Raw genomic sequence first — 22032 nt, 5'->3', positions numbered from 1 at the left:
GAACCCCCAAGAGAAGACAAGGAAGCGAAGGCCAGAGGAGTGGGGGGCGGTCAAGAGGTGGCCCGTCAAGGGGAAAAGGAGGACAGTGCTCCAAAGGGCAGCGGGGAGCCAGCGCCGCCCGCGAGGGTGGGAACGACGAAAGGCGAGCGTCGGGATGCCCACTGGCCGCCTCAGCAGTGAGCCCGCCCAGCTGCAGGAGCGGCTGGAGGCGCCCGACCAGAGACGACTGAAGAACTCTTCAGGGTAACGCAGAGCTCCCCCGCCCCCACCGCCTAAAATCGTCGGGCCGGACGGACAGTCGCGGCAAAGACTGAGCTCCAGCTGGGAGAGACGCGGGCAGGATCGGCCGCTGACAGGAAGAAAAATCAAGCCCAAGAGGAGAGGCGGCAGCCCAGGGAGCCAGAGGCTGAGCCAAGGGCAAAGTCAAAGGCGAGGCGGCGGCGCAGGCAGGCGCTCAAGGCGGGGCGGCCTGGGGCAGGAGGGAAGACGCTGACTCTGATGAGGCGGAGGCACAAGAGAGACAACGGGGAAGGCCGGAGGGGCCGAGGGCCGGTGAGGACTGCCCAGAGAGGCCGGGGCAACGACGGTGACGGACCACCAACTGACGGTGGTGCCAACTGTCCGCACGTGGGCTTCGCTCCTGCAGCACCAGCAGACCCGCCACCAGGATGCGGGGTGGCGGCCGCAGCCTCGGTTTGGCTTCCCGCATCAGATACTACACTGGCCTCTCGCTACAAACATCGCAATGCAGTGCTCGGAATGAGCCACCAAGAGCAGCTCGTAGGGATTTTACTACCACCATCTGCTTCGCCCATTTTTTTATAAAAATGAATCAATTACAGCCTCTTCTTTAACAAATTTTAAAAAGAAAGGAACAAACAAAACGAAAAACAAAAAACCACCCCCAAAGCAAACCACACCAACAGGGAGGTGAAAATCAAATGCGAACGGACTCGGAATCAAGGACCGTCGGCGATGACGGATCACGGGGAGCAGGCGGAGCGCGTAAGCAAGATCACACGCCAGGGGGCGCTACTGAACCCCGGAAGGGACAGTGTGACGTGCAATGAAAACTCGACCAGTGCCAGGCTCCACGCGCTGCTGCAGCACAGGAGATACACGCACGAAGAAAACAAACGGAGCAGCGGCTGCGATGCACCCAAGAAAGGTCAGCAGGTTCCGAAGAACGAGGTGCAAGCTGCGGATGTGTCTTCGTGACAGACACGTCAGAATCCGCTATGAATGAGGAAAGGACGCAACCATCCCAGAGGCCCCCGGCCCTGCCGCTGCTGGGCCGCGGCACAGCGGGGGACGCGGGGGCGGCGCGGGAGCTCACCTGGGGACTGTGGGTCTCACAGTCCATGGCCTGGACGGCAGCTGTGAAGTGCCCGCCGCTGTGCCGATGCTGGTGCGTCGGGTCTGACCGGGCTCTCCCACTGTTGCTCGTCCCCGACGATCCACCTTCAGTATCACACACAACACAGCACTTGTAAGTCTCAAGTTCACTCTGCTCCAGGATACATTCTAGAACTCAAACACTGAAACTGAAAGTACTTCGCACACAAAAAGCTCTATTAGTCTGAGAGCTTATCGGACAGTTAGCCAGTTCTCTAAGTTCTTCCACACCAGACACTTTGGTTTTGGTTACATCAGGGAAAATTTCAGGCATGTGAACAAAGTAGTTCTATTTAAAAAGCAATTAAAAATTTCAGTTAATAAAGAGTTTTGCTTCCAACTGACATGCAGAATTTATTATGCATAATTAAGTACTGGAGCTTTGGGGCAGGTGGATTTTTTTTTTTTACTAACTACAAAGAACAGATTTAGGTCAAGTAATTCCTCCCGATCCCATCAACAAGTTTTTAAAAATACTTTACAATAACCCCCACTTTGTAAAGAAAACTGTCAAGGCTCCCAAGCCTAACCCAGGGTGGGAGAACTGACCTGAGCTTGAAGACGTACTAGAGGTGGTGCCCGAAGACTGTGACTGCTCCATCGCGGGGCTGGTGGACACACTGTTACTTGTATTGGTGCCTTCATCAGCTGTTTTCTTGAAAAAACTGTGCTGCAGGGCATAGTAAGGTTGAATTCGAGTTTTGGGGTCATAATCAAGCATCCTTAAAATGAGGTCTTTGAACTTCAAGTAGTCAGCTACAGTATGACCCGATTCCCCAGCACGTCGCCCACCAGGTCCTCCTGTTTCTACTCCGAGAATATTATGAAGTTTACGGGTTCCTGGTGGTTTATACTCCTAAAGAGAAGAAAAATAAAAAGGCTTTCTCTAAATTTGATGGTTATGTAAAAGCCTACGTAACTTCAAATATGCTTCAATCTATTATAAGGAGGCCCTATTAAAAAGGCTTTATAGTTAGGATCCTCTGTATTTTCATATATTACTATCGCAAATACACTTATAGTAAAGAAATTCAAAATAATTTTGAGATCAAAAATGACTTTAAAGATCACGCAGCCCAGGGCTCAGCAAACAATGGCCTGGTCTCGGAGGTGTTTGTGTACAACCTCAGCCACACATGGTTTTCATAGTTCTGGAGGCTGTAAAAACCAACCAAACCAAGTTAAGACACCAGAAGCCCACGAGCCTATAGACTGTACTCTCCGGTTCTTAACGTGAAGGAGCTGTGCCCGCTGCTGCTCCGGCCACGTGGTCCTGAACCTCTTTTCTGCCTGATGCCCCAGCAACCCTGGCCGCACTTCCTTTCACAACGGCAGCTCTCCAAAGCTGTGGTAATCCCTCCAAGTAGGCTCTACATGACACTGGTTTAAACCTACCTACTTTTTTTTTTTAATTTTTATTTATTAACAGTTATCTCTACACCCAATGTGGGGCTTAAACTCACAATCCCAAGATCAAGAGTCGCAGGCTCTATCGACTGAGCCAGCCAGGCACCCCTTGCTCATATTTAGATAAAAAAATTAAAAACAAATTATTTATGCCTCCCTTTAGAGTATGTTGAATAATAAATTACCTTAACGTGTTGGTATTTTCTGAAAACTAATTTTTAAACAGATGACAGTATAACCCTTAAAAATCCTATGAATACTGAATTTATTCAGAATATCATCACTGGATTTTTACTTCTGGTGACAATGTAGAAATTTCCAAGAGACTATTGCTCTCATTCTAAAAACAAAAACAAACCAGGAAGGTAGGCCACAAAATCATTCCATTTTAAAAAACCCGTTATAGTGCCAAGGCCTAAACAAACCAGAATTAACTGAATTCCAGAAAACGAAAAGCCCTTCTTGGGAAAGAAGGGTCGTAAGGTGGGAGAGGAAACAAATGCCAGAGATCTGGGTAAGAATCCAGCCCAACTCTGAACCAACTTGTGGGGTTGCAGAAGGACCCCAGGCTGAGCGAGAGCCAGCCGACAGAGCAGACGGAGCCCGCGGGGCACTCCCAGGCTGGGGGCAGAGCAGCAGGATGGACAGAGACTGCGTGAAGCACAAACAGGAGTGGGCGGCTAGCTGGGCAGTGATGTACAGAGAGGACTCAGGTCTCCAGAGACAGGGCTTAGAACCTATGAACACCGTGGAGAACAGAATCTAAGTTGAGCAAACAGACAAAGCAAAGCCCAGACTCAGCTTAACTACAAAGGAAGCGGAACTCAGTCCCACACTGCTGCCTGACAGAATGAGAGATGAGAGGTGGGTCTCTTTCTGGAGGAGGTAAGATTTACTTCCCTCTCAAGTGTTCTTAAATACAAAGTCTGGCATACATTTAAAAATGAGACACAAGAAATTTAAACAAGATGGGTCTATAACGAAGTGAAAAGAGAGATAGAAGACCCACATAAATAAATGATCCAAATGTTGAAACTGGCAGATAGGCATTATCAATAATTATGACAAACAGATTAAAGAATTTAGTTCAAAAGGAGGACAACATGTATGAATAGAAAGGGTATTTTAGAAGAAATGAAAACTACATTTAAAAAAAAAAAAAAAACAGAAAAGGGGGGTGCCTGCGTGGAACAGTCGGTTGAGTCGGTTGAGCACTGACTAACTCTTGGTTTTGGCTCAAGGCCCCATGTTGGGTTCCATGCTCAGCATGGACTCTGCTTAAGATTTTCTCTCCCTCGAAAGACAACTATCATATGATCTCCCTGATATGAGGAAGTGGAGATGCAACATGGAGGGGTTGGGGGGTAGGAGAAAAATAAATGAAACAAGATGGGATTGGGAGGGAGACAATCCATAAGTGACTCTTGATCTCACAAAACAGAGGGTTGCTGGGGGGACGGGGGTTGGGAGAGGGGGGTGGGATTACGGACATTGGGGAGTGTATGTGCTATGGTGAGTGCTGTGAAGTGTGTAAACCTGGTGATTCACAGACCTGTACCCCTGGGGACAAAAATACATAATGTTTATAAAAAAAATAAAAAATATTATTAAGAAAAAAAAGATTTTCTCTCCTTTTCCTCCACAGTGCATTTTCTCACTCTCTCAAATACATAAATCTTAAAAAAAAAAAAGTGGAAATTTAAGAACTAAAATATGCAATATCAGAAATAAAGAATTCACTTAATGGTTTTAACATAAGACTGGACTCAGCAGAAGAAAAAATTCAGTCAATCAGTAGACAGAGCAAAGAAATTATCTAAACTACGACACAAAAAGAACACAGAATGAACAAACCAGAGACCTCGAAGATAACGTTATTCACCGTAACATACATTTAAGTAGCGAATTAGAAGACTGAACAGAACAAATATTTGAAAAGACAAAGTCTGAGGATATTCAAAACTTGGTGAAAGAGAACAATCCACAGACCCAAAAACTCTGCAAACTCCAAAAAAATAAATACAAAGGAAACAACACCAAGAGACCTAAGAGTCAACTTACTGAAGAACTGAACATAAAGAGAAAAATATCAAAATCAGCTGGGGGAGAGGGAGACACATATAGGTAATGATGCTTAGAAAAATTATTGGCTTCTCTTCAGAAACAACATAATACAGAAGACAATGTCAGTAACATCTTTAAACAATGTTATAATTTCTTTTGCTAAAATGTCAACCTAGTATTCTATATCCATGGAAATTTCCTTATCTTCCTTAAGAAGGTAAATAAAGACGTTTTCAGATAAACATCTGTTGACAGAAATCACCACCCAAAGTTATTCACCCTAAAATAAAAAAATTAGACAAAGTTCTGTTCTGGAGGAACATAATACCAGCTGGAAACGAGGAAATTGCAGAAAGGAAATCAAGATCTGCACAGGTAAATAGAAAAGATTGTCTTATTATCTTAATTCTTTGTGTTTTAAAATTTCTTTAAAAGTCATTTTTTATTTAAAGCAGTTGGGCTGTTTGTTGTGAGGGCTATACCATATGCAGAAGTGATAGATGATGAAAGTGCACGGAAGGTGGAGGGTTAGGCAAAAGCACATGGTTAGTTACATGCTTTATCAAGTGATATCAGATGAATGCCAACTCATCAGTTTAAGATGCATATTATACTAAAAATTACACACAGGGACACCTGGGTGGCTCAGTCAGTTAAGCGTCTGCCTTCAGCTCAGGTCATGATCTCAGGGTCCTAGGATCGAGCCCTGCATCAGGCTGCTGGCTCAATGGGGAGTCTGCTTCTCCCTCTCCCTCTGCCTCCCCCTCCGCTCATGCACTTGCTCGCTCTCTCTCTCAAATAAATAAATAAATCTTAAAAAAAAAAAAGGGAATAAAAATTACAAAGTAATAGCTACTCAATAGAGGAGATGAAATAAAAGAACCAAAAGTATTCCATTAACCCAAAAGAGGGCAGGAAAGAAGGAATGGGGGAAAGGAGGTAAGACGAACAGAGTACAAATAAGACAACATTTTAAAGCCCAAACTTCAGGGTTTTTAATGAATAACTAAATGAGTTAAAAATTCACCATGAAATAAAGAGACGAGCTGACTGGATCAAAAGGCATGACAACTTAACACTGCATACAAGGGCATACTTCATATATAAAAGTACGGACATATCTGAAGTTAAAGGGTTGGAAAAATACAGACTATGAAAATGTGAAGAGTAAGAAACTTGGTATAGATATAGTAATATCAGACAAATCAGACTTAAAGACAAAAATAAAAAAATATTACTAGAGATAAAGAGGGACATTTCATCTTAATGAAAAAGTGAATTTACCACAAAGCCACAACAACAGTAAATGGGTACACATGACTAAGAGAGCTTAAAAACACATAAAGCAACTAAGGGGGGAGAGTAAGACAAATCCAAAATTAGGAGAACCTGGGTGGCTCAGTTGTTAAGCACGTGCCTTCAGCTCAGGTCATGAGCCCAGCGTCCTGGGATCAAGCCCTGCACCAGGCTCCCTCCTTGGCAGGAAGCCTGCTTCTCCCTCCCCCTGCTGTGTTTCCTCTCTTGCTATGTCTCTCTCTGTCAAATAAACAAATACCAACCCCCCCAAAGAAGACAACTCCTAAATCATCACTAAAAGTTAACATTCCTCTCTGTCATTGGGAGAACAAACATCCACAGACACACATATACACAAAGTAAAGGATATAAAGATATGGGAAAAAAATATCAAACAACCCAACCTATGCTGACATTTGTAGACCACTATACCAAATAAACGTATAAAATACAATTCCTTGCAAATACAAACAGAACATTCACCAAGAGAGATTACCTGATGTATCATAAAACAAGTCTGAATCAACTTTAAAGGAGTGAAATCATGTTTTCTGACCATGATGCTACTGAACAAGAAATCAGTTAACAATAAGATGTTTAGAAAATCCTCAAATATTTTGAAATTATGTATCAACATTCTAAATAACAATGGGTCAATAAAGAAATCACAAGGGAAATTAGAAATGTTTCAAAATCAATAAGAGTTAAAACATATCACAAGTCACTACATGCAGCTAAAGCAGTAATCAGAGGGAAATTTATGCCTTTAAATACTGTTAAGAAAAAAGTTTCAAATAAATGATCTAAGCTTCTCCTTCAGAAACTAGAAAATGCAAATTTAACCTAAAGGAAGGAGAAGAAAAAGAAATAATAAAGAAAAAAAATGAATGAAATAGAAACAAGACTAAACAACAGTAAGAACAAAACAAAAAACTCGTTGTTTGAAAAGATAAGTAAATTTGACAAACCACTAGAAATAACGGAAAAAAGGGAGAAAACAGAAATGACTGACATTAGGAACAAAAGAGACACTATCACTACAGATCCTCAAGACATTACAAAGATAATAATGAGATACTATGGGTAATTTTCTGCTAACAAAGCCAACAACTTAGATAAGGACAAGTTTCTTGAAATACACACCTACCAAAATTGACTCAAAAAGAAAATCTGAATAGCCATATATTTATAAAAATATGAGCTATAATTAATAACCCTCTAACAAAGAACATCCCCAGTTCCTGATAGCTTCATTAATGAACTCTATTAAAACATTTTCAAAAGAATGCCAATCCTATACAAATTCTTTCAGAAAAATCAAGAAGTAATACTTCCCAATAGTTTTTTTTTTTTAAGATTTTATTTATTTGACAGAGAGAGATCACAAGTAGATAGAGAGGCAGGCAGATAGAGAGGCAGGCAGAGAGAGAGAGAGGGAAGCAGGCTCCCCACTGAGCAGAGAGCCCGATGCGGGACTCGATCCCAGGACCCTGAGATCATGACCTGAGCCGAAGGCAGCGGCTTAACCCACTGAGCCACCCAGGCGCCCACTTCCCAATAGTTTTATGAGACCAGCATAATCATGAGATCAACATCTAATGAAGGTATTATATAAAATTTTAGACAAATATCCATTTAATGACAAACTTCCCTCCAATATAGACAAACTGAACCCAGTAATACTTAAGACGGTGTATCAAGGCCAAGTGTGGTTTATCTTAGGTTGAGCTTAATATTCTAAAAGTTAATTAATGTATTTTACCACATAACAGGAGAAAAACCATATGATCATCTCTATAGATGCAGAAAGCATATGACAACATTCAAAACCCACTAATGATTTAGAAAAACAAACAAGCAAAACAGTTGTCTGAAAACAAAGGAAACTACTCCTTCAACCTGATAGAGAGCTGTAAGAAATATACAATCCACACCATACTTAAAAATATTGGATAGGGGCGCCTGGGTGGCTCAGTGGGTTAAGCCGCTGCCTTCGGCTCAGGTCATGATCTCAGGGTCCTGGGATCGAGTCCCGCATTGGGCTCTCTGCTCAGCAGGGAGCCTGCTTCCCTCTCTCTCTGCCTGCCTCTCTGCCTAACTGTGATTTCTCTCTGTCAAATAAATAAATAAAATCTTAAAAAAAAAAAAAAGGACACTTAAAATTGCATCCAAAAAATTAAAATATAAAATATGCCTGCGATTGCTGCACAAAACACTACAAAATGCTGCTGAGACAAATCAATGACTAAATAAATGGAGAAAGGTTCACAGACTGGAAGACTCAATGCTGTTAAAATGTCCATCCTGTGAGGAAGGACACTATATCCTACTCAAAGGGTCTGTCCAACAAGAAGATCTAACAATTTTAAATATCTATGCCCCTAACGTGGGAGCAGCCAACTATATAAACCAATTAATAACAAAATTAAAGAAACACATCAATAATAATACAATAATAGTAGGGGACTTGAACACTCCCCTCACTGAAATGGACAGATCATCCAAGCAAAAGATCAACAAGGAAATAAAGGCCTTAAATGACACACTGGACCAGATGGACATCACAGATATATTCAGAACATTTCATCCCAAAGCAACAGAATACACATTCTTCTCTAGTGCACATGGAATCTTCTCCAGAATAGATCACATCCTGGGTCACAAATCAGGTCTCAACCGGTATCAAAAGATTAGGATTATTCCCTGCATATTTTCAGACCACAATGCTCTGAAGCTAGAACTCAATCACAAGAGGAAAGCTGGAAAGAACCCAAATACATGGAGACTAAACAGCATCCTTCTAAAGAATGAATGGGTTAACCAGGAAATTAAAGAAGAATTGAAAAAACTCATGGAAACAAATGATAATGAAAACACAACAGTTCAAAATCTGTGGGACACAGCAAAGGCAGTTCTGAGAGGCAAATATATAGCGGTACAAGCCTTTCTCAAGAAACAAGAAAGGTCTCAAGTACACAATCTAACCCTACGCGTAAAGGAGCTGGAGAAAGAACAAGAAAGAAACCCTAAACCCAGCAGGAGAAGAGAAATCATAAAGATCAGAGCAGAAATCAACGAAATAGAAACCAAAAAAACAATAGAAAAAAATCAATGAAACTAGGAGCTGGTTCTTTGAAAGAATCAATAAGATTGATAAACCCCTGGCCAGACTCATCAAAAAGAAAAGAGAAAGGACCCAAATCAATAAAATCATGAATGAAAGAGGAGAGATCACAACTAACACCAAAGAAATACAGACAATTATAAGAACATACTATGAGCAACTCTACGCCAACAAATTGGACAATCTGGAAGAAATGGATGCATTCCTAGAGACATATAAACTACCACAACTGAACCAGGAAGAAATAGAAAACCTGAACAGGCCCATAACCAGTAAGGAGATTGAAACAGTCATCAAAAATCTCCAAACAAACAAAAGCCCAGGGCCAGATGGCTTCCCAGGGGAATTCTACCAAACATTTAAAGAAGAACTCATTTCTATTCTCCTGAAACTGTTCCAAAAAATAGAAATGGAAGGAAAACTTCCAAACTCATTCTATGAGGCCAGCATCACCTTGATCCCAAAACCAGACAAGGATCCCACCAAAAAAGAGAACTACAGACCAATATCCTTGATGAACACAGACGCAAAAATTCTCGCCAAAATACTAGCCAATAGGATTCAACAGTACATTAAAAGGATTATTCACCACGATCAAGTGGGATTTATTCCAGGGCTGCAGGGTTGGTTCAACATCCGCAAATCAATCAATGTGATAGAACACATTAATAAAAGAAAGAACAAGAACCATATGATACTCTCAATAGATGCTGAAAAAGCATTTGACAAAGTACAGCATCCCTTCCTGATCAAAACTCTTCAAAGTGTAGGGATAGAGGGCACATACCTCAATATTATCAAAGTCATCTATGAAAAACCCACCGCAAATATCATTCTCAATGGAGAAAAACTGAAAGCTTTTCCGTTAAGGTCAGGAACACGGCAGGGATGTCCATTATCACCACTGCTATTCAACATAGTACTAGAAGTCCTAGCCTCAGCAATCAGACAACAAAAAGAAATTAAAGGCATCCAAATTGGTAAAGAAGAAGTCAAACTATCACTCTTCGCAGATGATATGATACTATATGTGGAAAAACCGAAAGACTCCACTCCAAAACTGCTAGAACTTGTACAGGAATTCAGCAAAGTGTCAGGATATAAAATCAATGCACAGAAATCAGTTGCATTTCTGTACACCAACAACAAGACTGAAGAAAGAGAAATTAAGGAGTCAATCCCATTTACAATTGTACCCAAAACTATAAGATACCTAGGAATAAACCTAACCAAAGAGACTAAGAATCTATACACAGAAAATTATAAAGTACTCATGAAAGAAATTGAGGAAGACACAAAAAAATGGAAAAATGTTCCATGCTCCTGGATTGGAAGAATAAATATTGTGAAAATGTCTATGCTACCTAAAGCAATCTACACATTTAATGCAATCCCTATCAAAATACCATCCAGTTTTTTCAAAGAAATGGAACAAATAATCCTAAAATTTATATGGAACCAGAAAAGACCTCGAATAGCCAAAGGAATATTGAAGAACAAAGCCAAAGTTGGTGGCATCACAATTCCGGACTTCAAGCTCTATTACAAAGCTGTCATCATCAAGACAGCATGGTACTGGCACAAAAACAGACACATAGATCAGTGGAACAGAATAGAGAGCCCAGAAATCGACCCTCAACTCTATGGTCAACTAATCTTCGACAAAGCAGGAAAGAATGTCCAATGGAAAAAAGACAGCCTCTTCAATAAATGGTGCTGGGAAAATTGGACAGCCACATGCAGAAAAATGAAATTGGACCACTTCCTTACACCACACACGAAAATAAGACTCCAAATGGATGAAGGACCTCAATGTGAGAAAGGAATCCATCAAAATCCTTGAGGAGAATGCAGGCAGCAACCTCTTCGACCTCAGCCGTAGCAACATCTTCCTAGGAACAACGGCAAAGGCAAGGGAAGCAAGGGCAAAAATGAACTGTTGGGATTTCATCAAGATCAAAAGCTTTTGCACAGCAAAGGAAACAGTTAACAAAACCAAAAGACAACTGACGGAATGGGAGAAGATATTTGCAAACGACATATCAGATAAAGGGCTAGTATCCAAAATCTATAAGGAACTTAGCAAACTCAACACCCAAAGAACAAACAATCCAATCAAGAAATGGGCAGAGGACATGAACAGACATTTCTGCAAAGAAGACATCCAGATGGCCAACAGACACATGAAAAAGTGCTCCACGTCACTCGGCATCAGGGAAATACAAATCAAAACCACAATGAGATATCACCTCACACCAGTCAGAATGGCTAAAATTAACAAGTCAGGAAATGACAGATGCTGGAGAGGATGTGGAGAAAGGGGAACCCTCCTCCACTGTTGGTGGGAATGCAAGCTGGTCCAACCACTCTGGAAAACAGCATGGAGGTTCCTCAAAATGTTGAAAATAGAACTACCCTATGACCCAGCAATTGCACTACTGGGTATTTACCCTAAAGATACAAACATAGTGATCCGAAGGGGCACGTGTACCCGAATGTTTATAGCAGCAATGTCTACAATAGCCAGACTATGGAAAGAACCTAGATGTCCATCAACAGATGAATGGATAAAGAAGATGTGGTATATATACACAATGGAATACTATGCAGCCATCAAAAGAAATGAAATCTTGCCATTTGCGACGACGTGGATGGAACTAGAGCGTATCATGCTTAGTGAAATAAGTCAATCGGAGAAAGACAACTATCATATGATCTCCCTGATATGAGGACATGGAGAAGCAACATGGGGGGGTAGGGGGATAGGAGAAGAATAAATGAAACAAGATGGGATTGGGAGGGAGACAAACCATAAATGACTCTTAATCTCACAAAACAAACTGGGGGTTGCTGGGGGGAGGTGGGATTGGGAGAGGGGGAGGGGGCTATGGACATTGGGGAGGGGAGGCGAACCATAAGAGACTATGGACTCTGAAAAACAACCTGAGGGTTTTGAAGGGTCAGGGGTGGGAGGTTGGGGCAACCTGAGGGTTTTGAAGGGTCAGGGGTGGAAGGTTGGGGGAACAGGTGGTGGGTAATGGGGAGGGCACGTTTTGCATGGAGCACTGGGTGTTGTGCAAAAAGAATGAATACTGTTACGCTGAAAAAATAAATAAAATGGAAAAAAAAAAAATGTCCATCCTGTTGGATGAACTCAAATGCAATCCAAATAGAAATTCCAGCAAGATTTTTTGTATACAAATTTAGAAGCAGATTCTTAAATTTATATGTAAATAAAAAGGACCTAGAGAATAAGAAAAAAAAAAAATTCTTGAGACAGAAGACAAAGAGCTGGTGGCTTTATACTACTTGAATTTGAGACTTACCACACAGCTACAGTAACTGGCACCATGGTACTGGTTCAAGGACTCATCAACCAAAGCAACAGAACAGGGTGCAAATACAGACCCACACATAAAAGATGCATTTTTCGGACAAAAGCTCCCAAATCAATAGGGAAAGGCAACAATTCAACAAATGATGCTGCAAAGCTTAGGTAAGGACCTGGAGACCTGAACATCAACTCCTATACCTCATTCCACATTCAAAACTTAATTCAAGATGAACCACAGAATTCTAACCATAAAAACTAGGATCAAAAAAATCTTTTAAAAGAAAGCACAGAAGACCCTCACAAACTTGAGGACAGCAAAGATGTCTTAAGATACAAAAACTACTACTATTCATAAAAACCAGTTGACAAATTTGATTTCATTGATATTAAAAATTTTCCACCCATCAAACAATACTACCAAGAAAAGAAATAGATAAACCAGTCTGGGGAAAAAATACTGACACACAGTGGGACCAAGGACTTAGATCCATTATGTGTGTTAAAAAACAAACAAACAAACAAAAAACCTCCTACAACTCAATAATTAAAGAACTCAATAATAAATGAGTAAAAAACTGGAAAGATGATTGCAAAAACACCCAACAACAACTATATGAATGGTTACTAAGCACATACTACTAGCCATGAAAAAATTCAAATGAAACCACTACACAGACCCGTCAGAACGGCTGATTTCAAGAAAGATCGATCATACCAAATGGTGAGGATGTCATTGCAACTGGAACCCTCCTTAGATACTATAGGAACGTAAAATGTTAAAAATTTGGAGAACTGTATTTTCTCCTGAAGGTAAACACACATATACCCTATGACCTGGCAATTCTACCTCTAGTGATCCCAGGGAAATGAAAACACACATGTACAAAAGACTTACACAGGAATGTTTCTAGTACCCTTATGTATAATAGGTCCAAATCAAAACAACCCAAACATCCACTGACAGGTAAATATAGATAAATTATAGTATTTTTACTCAGTAGGATACTATGAAGTGATAAAATGAAATAACTTTTGAAACACACAACAATATGGATGAATTTCCAAAAACAGTGTTTGTTAAGTGAAGGAAACAAAATAATAAATACTATAGGGCTACATTTATATGAATTTTGCCTATAGGCAGGCAAAATTAGCCTATGATGATAATAATCAGAAAGTGGGGTGGGGTGGGATGACAAAAGGGTCAAAACAGAACTTTTAGGGTGGGGGAAATATTCTGTATCTTGTTTTAGGTAGGGTTACATTGCTGTACATAAGGTTAAAACAAAATGAACACATAAGGCATGCGTATGTTGTTGCACAAAAACTGTAACAAAACAGATCTTAATTCTTCATCCACTTTCCCCACCAAAAAAATATACATATAGTAGATGCAGAGTTCATTACCAGGAAACTAAAATGGGCTCTTGAAACATAAATGAGAAATTAAAAGAAAGAATAAAATCACTTAGAAAATAAAAGCACAAAGAAACACAATGACAGCACATGCACTCAATTTACACTTACGGTTAAATTCCTTAGTATATCCTTTATAATGTAATCATTCGGTTCTGGATTTTTTTTTGTCATTGCAAAATTCAAAGTTACTTCCTACTTTAAAAATTAAGTCAGTTGCTTACTGCAGCTAAGGGAAATCTCATAAAACCTATAGTTAATATGTATTAAATATAGATCAAGATACTCACTTTCAATTTTAAAAAGGGAAAAGATCCATCTACTCTTTTCTGAAATGCTCCCCCTTAATTTTTTAAAATAATAATTACAGCTCAATTTGGGAGAAATGACAGGTTACACAGCCCATAGTGGCTTAACTGTGGTTTTAGAAGACAGAGATATGAATGCGATGGGATGAACGTTTTATTTAGAAAAAAGAAAAAACTGGCAGAAGAAAAAAACTTCAAAATGGAGAAAGTAGGAGCCTGTATGGAGAGACAAAAAACACAAAGGAGGTTTCATATCCTCCATGCTAATTCAAATCGACCGGTAGGAGCTACTTTGAAACCTGAGGAAACAGAAGGATTCCCAGGGCCGTGTTTTGGTTCAAGGGGAAAGGGGCCAGTCCTGATACGCTAGTGATGTGGATAAAGGCAAAAGGACTCAGGAGACCTGCATAGTATTTTCCACCTCTTTCTTCTTTCTTTTTTTTTTTTTTTTTTTTTAGATTTTATTTATTTATTTGACAGAGAGAGATCACAAGTAGACAGAGAGGCAGGCAGAGAGAGAGAGGGGGAAGCAGGCTCCCTGCTGAGCAGAGAGCCCGATGCGGGACTCGATCCCAGGACCCCGAGATCATGACCTGAGCCGAAAGCAGTGGCTTAACCCACTGAGCCACCCAGGCGTCCCCTTGCACCTCTTTCTTAAGAGGAGTAGGCACAATCTGGCTGCCAGATTACACTGCCTCGAACTTGAGAGCATCAGGCCGGATGCAGTAAGTTACAGATCAGCTGTGAAAGATACAATCACGGATACATTTTTAAATATTCTAAAGAAAATCTTCCAATATTAAAAGTTGAGACTCCACAGCTATGTGAAGGTGAATAAAGCAAATAACCATCATCTTCAGTTCACTGGAAATGACACCTGGTGGCAGCATCGCTAAAATCCAAGGGCGAAATAAAAAAATGGAGCAAAAATAAATCCCCCAAGTAAAAATGCTATAACGGTCATCCCAAGGTGTCTGGAACGTACATATCCCACACAATCCGAGAGTTACACAGTACATGCATTTTATCCTACCAACAAGCTCGATTACGAAACAGGACTAAGGAGTTAAATCAAGATGCAAAGTTGCCATCATGTACTCTGTTAAATGGACACCGTTTAGGTATCTGAAAAAAAGTTCTCAGCTAAAAGAAAATTACTAAAACAAACCTAATGATCTGAAAACCTCACTCTGAGGATTTTGGAGATGTGACATTCCTGCTACCCATGCCACTAAGCTAAGAACCTGCACAGAAATCGATCCAAGGACTCTCGTCAGTTCATAGTCTTGTCACAAACTGCCTAGCCAAAAATCTTTTTCTCCTACCTGATATTTAAATAATCAAAAAAAAAAAAAAAAAAAAAAAAGCGTGATGTACTGCAATTATGACCTCTGTGGCTCACAGCTGAAGTACTGTTAACTGTGACTTCATTACAGACCCACAATGTGAGGGAAAAACGTCAAACTTATGATTCTACTGCAGTAACGGGGCCCGGTGGTTTGATCGGCTGTCTCACAAAGCAGACACAGAGTTTGCAAAATGAAGTCTTAACTCTAACCGGGAAACAAACACTGGTCCATACCCAACTTTTAAAGAAATACACACCTAAGTTATTAATGAAATTGTTAACTAAAACACGGATGTCAAGTAAACATAAAATGAGCTACAGAAAGACCGCTCCAGTAAAATAAATAACAAAGGCTAAAAATAATTTTTTAAAAATCCCTATTTTACCCGTTTTCCATCTTTGGTCTTCTTTAAGTTCCAAGTGCCATCTGGCAACTTCTCAAAGAACTTTCTTGCTTTTGGTGCTTGGTCAAGAATATGAGCAGGTGGAATATTCAGAACTTCCACTATTTTATTCATCTGATCTACCTGTATTAAAAAATAGAAATAAAAAAGCCTGTAACTTCTACTGTAGTACATCCTACTTCAGCTCATCAATTCATCCATTCGTTCATAAATTATAAATAAATAGAGCATCTCCTGTGTGTCACGCACACCTCCAAGCACTGAGCACAGAATCATGAACAAAGCACATGAAGTCCCTCCCGTCCGGCAGTCCCCTCATTCCTCACAGGACAGGGAGGATAATTCAAGAAACACATAAAATCAAATAACCATCAAAAAGGAAAAATTCCAGAGGCTTCATCAAGCGTGGACCGAATAAAGTGTTCTTTAAAGGGTTCTTTTTTAAGTACAGATTCCGTCACTCAAATACCAAGTGTCTACCACATGTTAGAAACCACACTCAGCAGAACATAGCAATAAACAGAACAGACAAAAATCTCTGCCAAAAAGTTTATATTACAGGGGAAGAGATCACTACTAGACAAATATATAATTAACTATATTATGTCAATGCCAAATAAGAACTACGGAGAAAATTAAAGGGATGGAGAGTGACAAGGGACACTGCAACAGGTACTAGAGGATCACAGAGAAGATGCAGAGAGAGCAAAGACCTAAGGCAGTGAGGGAAGGAGCCATGGTGTTCCCTGGGGACAGGGACTTTAAGGCACAGGAAAGAACTCATGCAAAGGCCTTTGGTATGGGCCCACAGTATGGGCCCATGTCTACTGTTTCCCAGAGACCACAGAGCAAAGCTTTGTGCTGTGACTGAGAGAGTGAGGGGAGGCAAGGTCGCAGAAAGAAAGCAGGAGTCAAAGGGAGTAAGGGATTTTCGAGCCACTCAAAGGACTTGGCTTTTACAATGAATGAAATGGAAGCCTCTGAAGTTTCAGGGGATTTAACAGAATATAGTTAATTATATTTTATCATATTTTAATTATAATTAATACAATACAATTTAATTTCGTACTGTTTAAGCTCATGAAAAAGATACTACTTTACAGGGTAATATTACTGATAACAAAACAAAACCAATCACACACTGTGCGAGTTACTGCCCAGGAGTGGCTCACTAGCTATAGGTCAAGTGAATTAACAAGACGGAGGGGACAGGTTTCTGACACCATACTAACAGTTGTATAACCCAGTGTAAGTAAGTCATTAAATTTTGTTGGCCTTTCTTTTCTTATTTATAAATGCAAAGGACTGATTAAAATCTGTAATGGTTAACTTTCCTTTTTAAAAAACAAAAAACCCCATAATGTTTTTAAACCAATGAAAAGTCCAATTTCTCTGATGCCAGAGAGCATGGCCTCTCCCATGCCCTCTTAGGCACTGCCTCTGACCTCCAAACACCTTCTGAGAACAGAGTGAAAACCCATGAATTAGAAGAATTATGTATCATCTGTAGCTGTTAAATTCTATAATCCTAATTCACCCTCAATTATTCAGATCAATAATTAATTAATTCAGATCAATAATTTACCCCTCCTCAAGGCTACTGGTCATCACTTCTTAAATTCCAAATCATACTTTCAAAATTTACAGCGATGTTTACATTGTTCTTAGGGTGACCCTCATGCATTTTAATCATCACTGCTGTTACATTATACATAAAATCTGTAAAAAATTTAAACCAGAATGCTTGACTTTTATTAACTTACTATTCTTCTCAGTAGCGAACTGAAAGATCTCATTTCCCATCTCAACATCCTAAACTCACCACTATGATAACTGAAAAAACTTAATGAATAATATAAATTCAAAAGTGTCCCAACATTTGAATATTTAAATTAATAGGCATCTTTTCCTAAAAACAATTTTCAGGTTACACTGTTATAGATTAAAAGCAAAAAGAAATTATGAAAACAGAAACAGAATTCTGAAAGCAATCCATCATATACCTCATTGGCTCCACTGAACAGAGGTTCTCCAGTGTGCATTTCAACCAAAATACACCCAAGGGACCACATGTCAATAGCAAGGTCGTAAGGCATTCCCAGTAGCACCTCTGGAGACCGATAAAAGCGACTCTGAATATACTGGTATATCTGAAATATATTTCAATATCGTATTAATTCCAACATAAGTTTTGTTTAATTATGCTCCACACTGAATTAAGTACATTTAACTAATATTAACAGAAAAAATTAATCGGCTAACTCCTAAATTTGGGTTCCATTTACCCATTTCAACCTTCTACTACGAGTATTATTTAAACAACTAAACATTTCAAGAGTGGTTAGTCTGACTGTGAAAGGCAAAACACAACAAGTCCTTTCATTTAGTCCAATCCTAACTGGTAATCAAGATCCACACCCTAAAACAAATAATTATGCCTTATCAGAAAAAAGACATTCCTTTTTTTTTAAGATTTTATTTATTTATTTGACAGCGAGAGATCACAAGTAGGCAGAGAGGCAGGCAGAGAGAGAGAGAGAGAGAGGGAAGCAGGCTCCCTGCTGAGCAGAAAGCCCGATGCAGGACTCGATCCCAGGACCCTGAGATCATGACCTGAGCCGAAGGCAGCGGCTTAACCCACTGAGCCACCCAGGTGCCCAAAAAAAAGACATTATTGAGAATGGTTTGTTTCCCTATTATTCTTTCCTGCTATGGCTGGCACTTGGTTTACCATTAATGGAAGGATTAAAGTGTATTTAAATTAACCTTAAGAATGTATTTCAGCATTAAGTCAAACAAACTCTGTACAATGTAAGTGAAAATTCAGGTATCTATACTGTAGTGGTCTCACAGATAAATGTGAGAAAGGCTGCTATGTAAAATTCAACTGGGAGTCGTTTCTGACCAATCCTTCTCCCCAGCACTCTTCCACCTCAGTCCAAGACTTCTTAGGAAAAGAAAATCTTGAAATGGATCATTTTCAAAAAAGTAATCGGAGAATGTCTTAAGAAACCAATTCATCTCCACTTAGCCACTGTAAATTTGTACCTAGCAATATGGTGAAAGCAAAGAAAGTTTTATTTAAAAAGAGAAAGAAAGAAACAAAATCCTCCTAACTAAAACTTCCTCACTTAACACTTTCGACTAGGCGGCCAGCGGCACAGTGCTGCTTTCCCCTGAACGTTTCTGTGGCTCCCACCGGAAACTCCAGCCAAATCTCCAATAACCTGATGCCCCATAAGCAGGTGAACCCAACTTTAATGCCTTGTCAGAGTAAAGAAACTGCAATTCAAAGGGACCAAGAAGAAGTATTACGTTTCCAAGTTTTCACAAGCCAACAGCACTGGTAAGCCCCAAAGACTCCCTACTAGTAAGACTGTCTCATTCCCCGGCTTATGCGAGAAGTTTGTCAGTCACCTATACATTTTGGTTAAAAGCAGTGGTTGGGTCATCTACAATGTTGTGCACCAAAATCCCCCTGAAATACACCTGCCCTGCCACCTTCTGAGACTGAGACTAGGGCAGGGTCACTGCATGTGTATTTTAGAAAGGATCTCTCATTCTATCTGATACACTGAACACAGCTTAACCTCACTGAGCTAAAGGGATAGTTGTCTCAGTTCAGCTAGAGAGACACAGTAGTGTTTGATATTAGTATGGAACATATTATTTTGTTTAAATAGGAGGGAAATCTTTCCAAATCTAAATCTATTCAAATGACTCTCAAATGGGCATGTATTTTCCATTTGCAATATACTTTATCCCACATTAACAACTATGAACAGCTCCTGATTTTCAGAGGATCTGAAACTGCAAATTTTGCTTCCTACTCCTTCAGTTTATTTCGGTGCTCTACGACACCACTGCCATGAGAGAGCTGCAGAAAAGAACAAGCCTGATAATCCTGTTAGCTGACTGTAAATCCTCACGACTGAATTAACCAGCCATATCTACAACACGAAAAAAAGTTGCATAGGACAAGAACTCTCACTCACTTGGAAAAAACAAAAACTGGAAAGCCAGTATGAAATACTATCTGAATGTTAGTTGTGGTTTTTCTTTTTTCCCCCAAGAAATGCAGCTTCAGTAATTACAAGTAAATAGGAACAGTGTTTAAAGTGAGTACAATATTATCAAATGATTTTCATTTCTTTCAAGAAGAAAGAAACCTATCACTTCTACGTTATATGTGAAACACACTGTTAAGAGAAGCTTTCACAACACTAGAAAGAATAGTGGGAAAAATCTGCTTTCTTAAATCCGCTAAATCTCAATCTGTATTATTGCTACAGGTCTGTTTTTAGCAGTCTGAGGAAAACCAGTGTGGACACGTGTCAGAATTTACAGACAGAGAAAAAGATTTAAACTTATTTATCAAAAACAAGTATGTCTAACCAACTGCGTATTTTCTGTACTGTATCACCATGTGTAATGCAAAACTATCTGTATATTTTTAAACCCCTCAGTTTTTGAAGAAAATCATTTATCTTGATCTATCTTTGGAGAAGAATTTCACAGCAAAGATTCAATGTTCGAGTACTGGAATATCCCCAAATTCATACTAAAACCTCTACTTGCGAAATATAGTTACAAACCACCTAAAATCTTAATTAATTCATCTCCTATTCTCTCTGCCTTTTAGGCATACGTATAATTTTTAAAAATCTACTTTTAAAAAAGCCCAATACCTTCTAATCCAGAATCTTATATTGGCATTTGAAGAGATATGTCCCCAGAACAGGTTTCAACACAATGTGATTAGAGTGCTGTATTTTAAGAGTAACTATCCTGTAATTACCTCCAAATCGTAAACACATTAATAACATTTCAAGTATCTACCGACACTATTTTACCTAATTCTATTTTAATTCACAAGTCCTGAAATATACTCACCCTCTGCCCCAACTGACAAGAACTGCCGAAGTCAACGATCTTGATTGCACTGCGTTTGGGGTTACAAAGAAGGATATTCTCAGGTTTTAGGTCACAGTGAATGATACTAAGTTCTGGAGTCGCAAGGAAAAGCAGTGCAGTGCACATCTGCTGTGCAAACTTTCGTGTTAGGTTCAAAGAGACACCTCGAAAATTGGTGTTCCTCAGCAAGTCATAGAGGTTGTACGACAGCATTTCAAAAACTAAACAGAGATGGTTTCGAAACATAAAGTGGCGTTTCAAATGCACTGAAAGACAAAAAACGTTTCATTTTAAATTATACATACCAATAAAATGAGAATAATGTATGCATGAACTCTCAAACAATCTACAACATTTCAATGTCGAATGTAGAGTGAAAAATCAAGTTAAAATTTGGAGATCAGCATTCTGCAGTAACAGCATATTCTATAATCAGTCGGGAATATCTAAATTGTTCATCTGCTGAATTAAACAGGTGTGGTGTCTGCCAATAAACAATATAATGTAAGAAGTACCACCAAAAGACTTTGCTTTAAAAAAAAAAAAAATGAAGTCAGGTCTGAAAACAAGCAGCAAAGCGACAAACAGTACTGAGAATACTTCAGTAACTTTATGCTCACTTCTACGAGAAAGCATTTTTTACTTCCTCAGAGCCCAACCCCACAACTTCACCTAAGCTCCACCCACTGGGATCTCCAGGTTGTGACAATGCAGGACTTGGCAGCTCTCTCTGGGAAGGTTTTCAGGCTCTGATACAGATCCACATTCTGCTCTGCTGAGCCTGAGATCTCCCTAGTAATTTCCTGCAACTGTCAAAGGAAGACACAGATCTTTTTCTCTTTTAGGAAAACACAATCAAGATTGGAAAAGCATGCTTTACAAGATATTAAAAGAGTTCATAATCAAGTCATTTGGTTGTGTTCACCAAACTGGGAAATGGTATATCTTGTACACAACTGAAGGTCTGGGAAAACCTGAAAATAAAGCTCAATCAAAAGAAGAAATTATAAGCAGGCTTATGA

The 22032-nt window shown here is 39.6% G+C and overlaps 1 protein-coding gene across 10 annotated transcripts in view; it reads right to left on the bottom strand.

Moving 5' to 3' along the window:
- Nucleotides 1-22032, bottom strand: part of DYRK1A (dual specificity tyrosine phosphorylation regulated kinase 1A) — a 151860-nt gene that overhangs the window by 7105 nt on the left and 122723 nt on the right. For all 10 annotated transcript variants that reach the window (XM_046001948.1, XM_046001942.1, XM_046001941.1 and 7 more), the window contains 5 exons: nucleotides 20990-21276; nucleotides 18100-18246; nucleotides 16079-16219; nucleotides 1945-2251; nucleotides 1337-1461 (listed from right to left, as the gene is read on the bottom strand). In XM_046001948.1, the coding sequence (XP_045857904.1) occupies nucleotides 1337-1461; nucleotides 1945-2251; nucleotides 16079-16219; nucleotides 18100-18246; nucleotides 20990-21276 (1007 nt within the window). The remainder of the gene's footprint in view (nucleotides 1-1336; nucleotides 1462-1944; nucleotides 2252-16078; nucleotides 16220-18099; nucleotides 18247-20989; nucleotides 21277-22032) is intronic.

The sequence above is a fragment of the Meles meles genome, chromosome 4 (assembly GCF_922984935.1).
Source record: "Meles meles chromosome 4, mMelMel3.1 paternal haplotype, whole genome shotgun sequence".
Classification (NCBI taxonomy): domain Eukaryota; kingdom Metazoa; phylum Chordata; class Mammalia; order Carnivora; family Mustelidae; genus Meles; species Meles meles.
The sequence above is the reverse complement of the archived record's forward strand: the minus strand, read 5'-3'. Positions and strand labels throughout refer to the sequence as shown.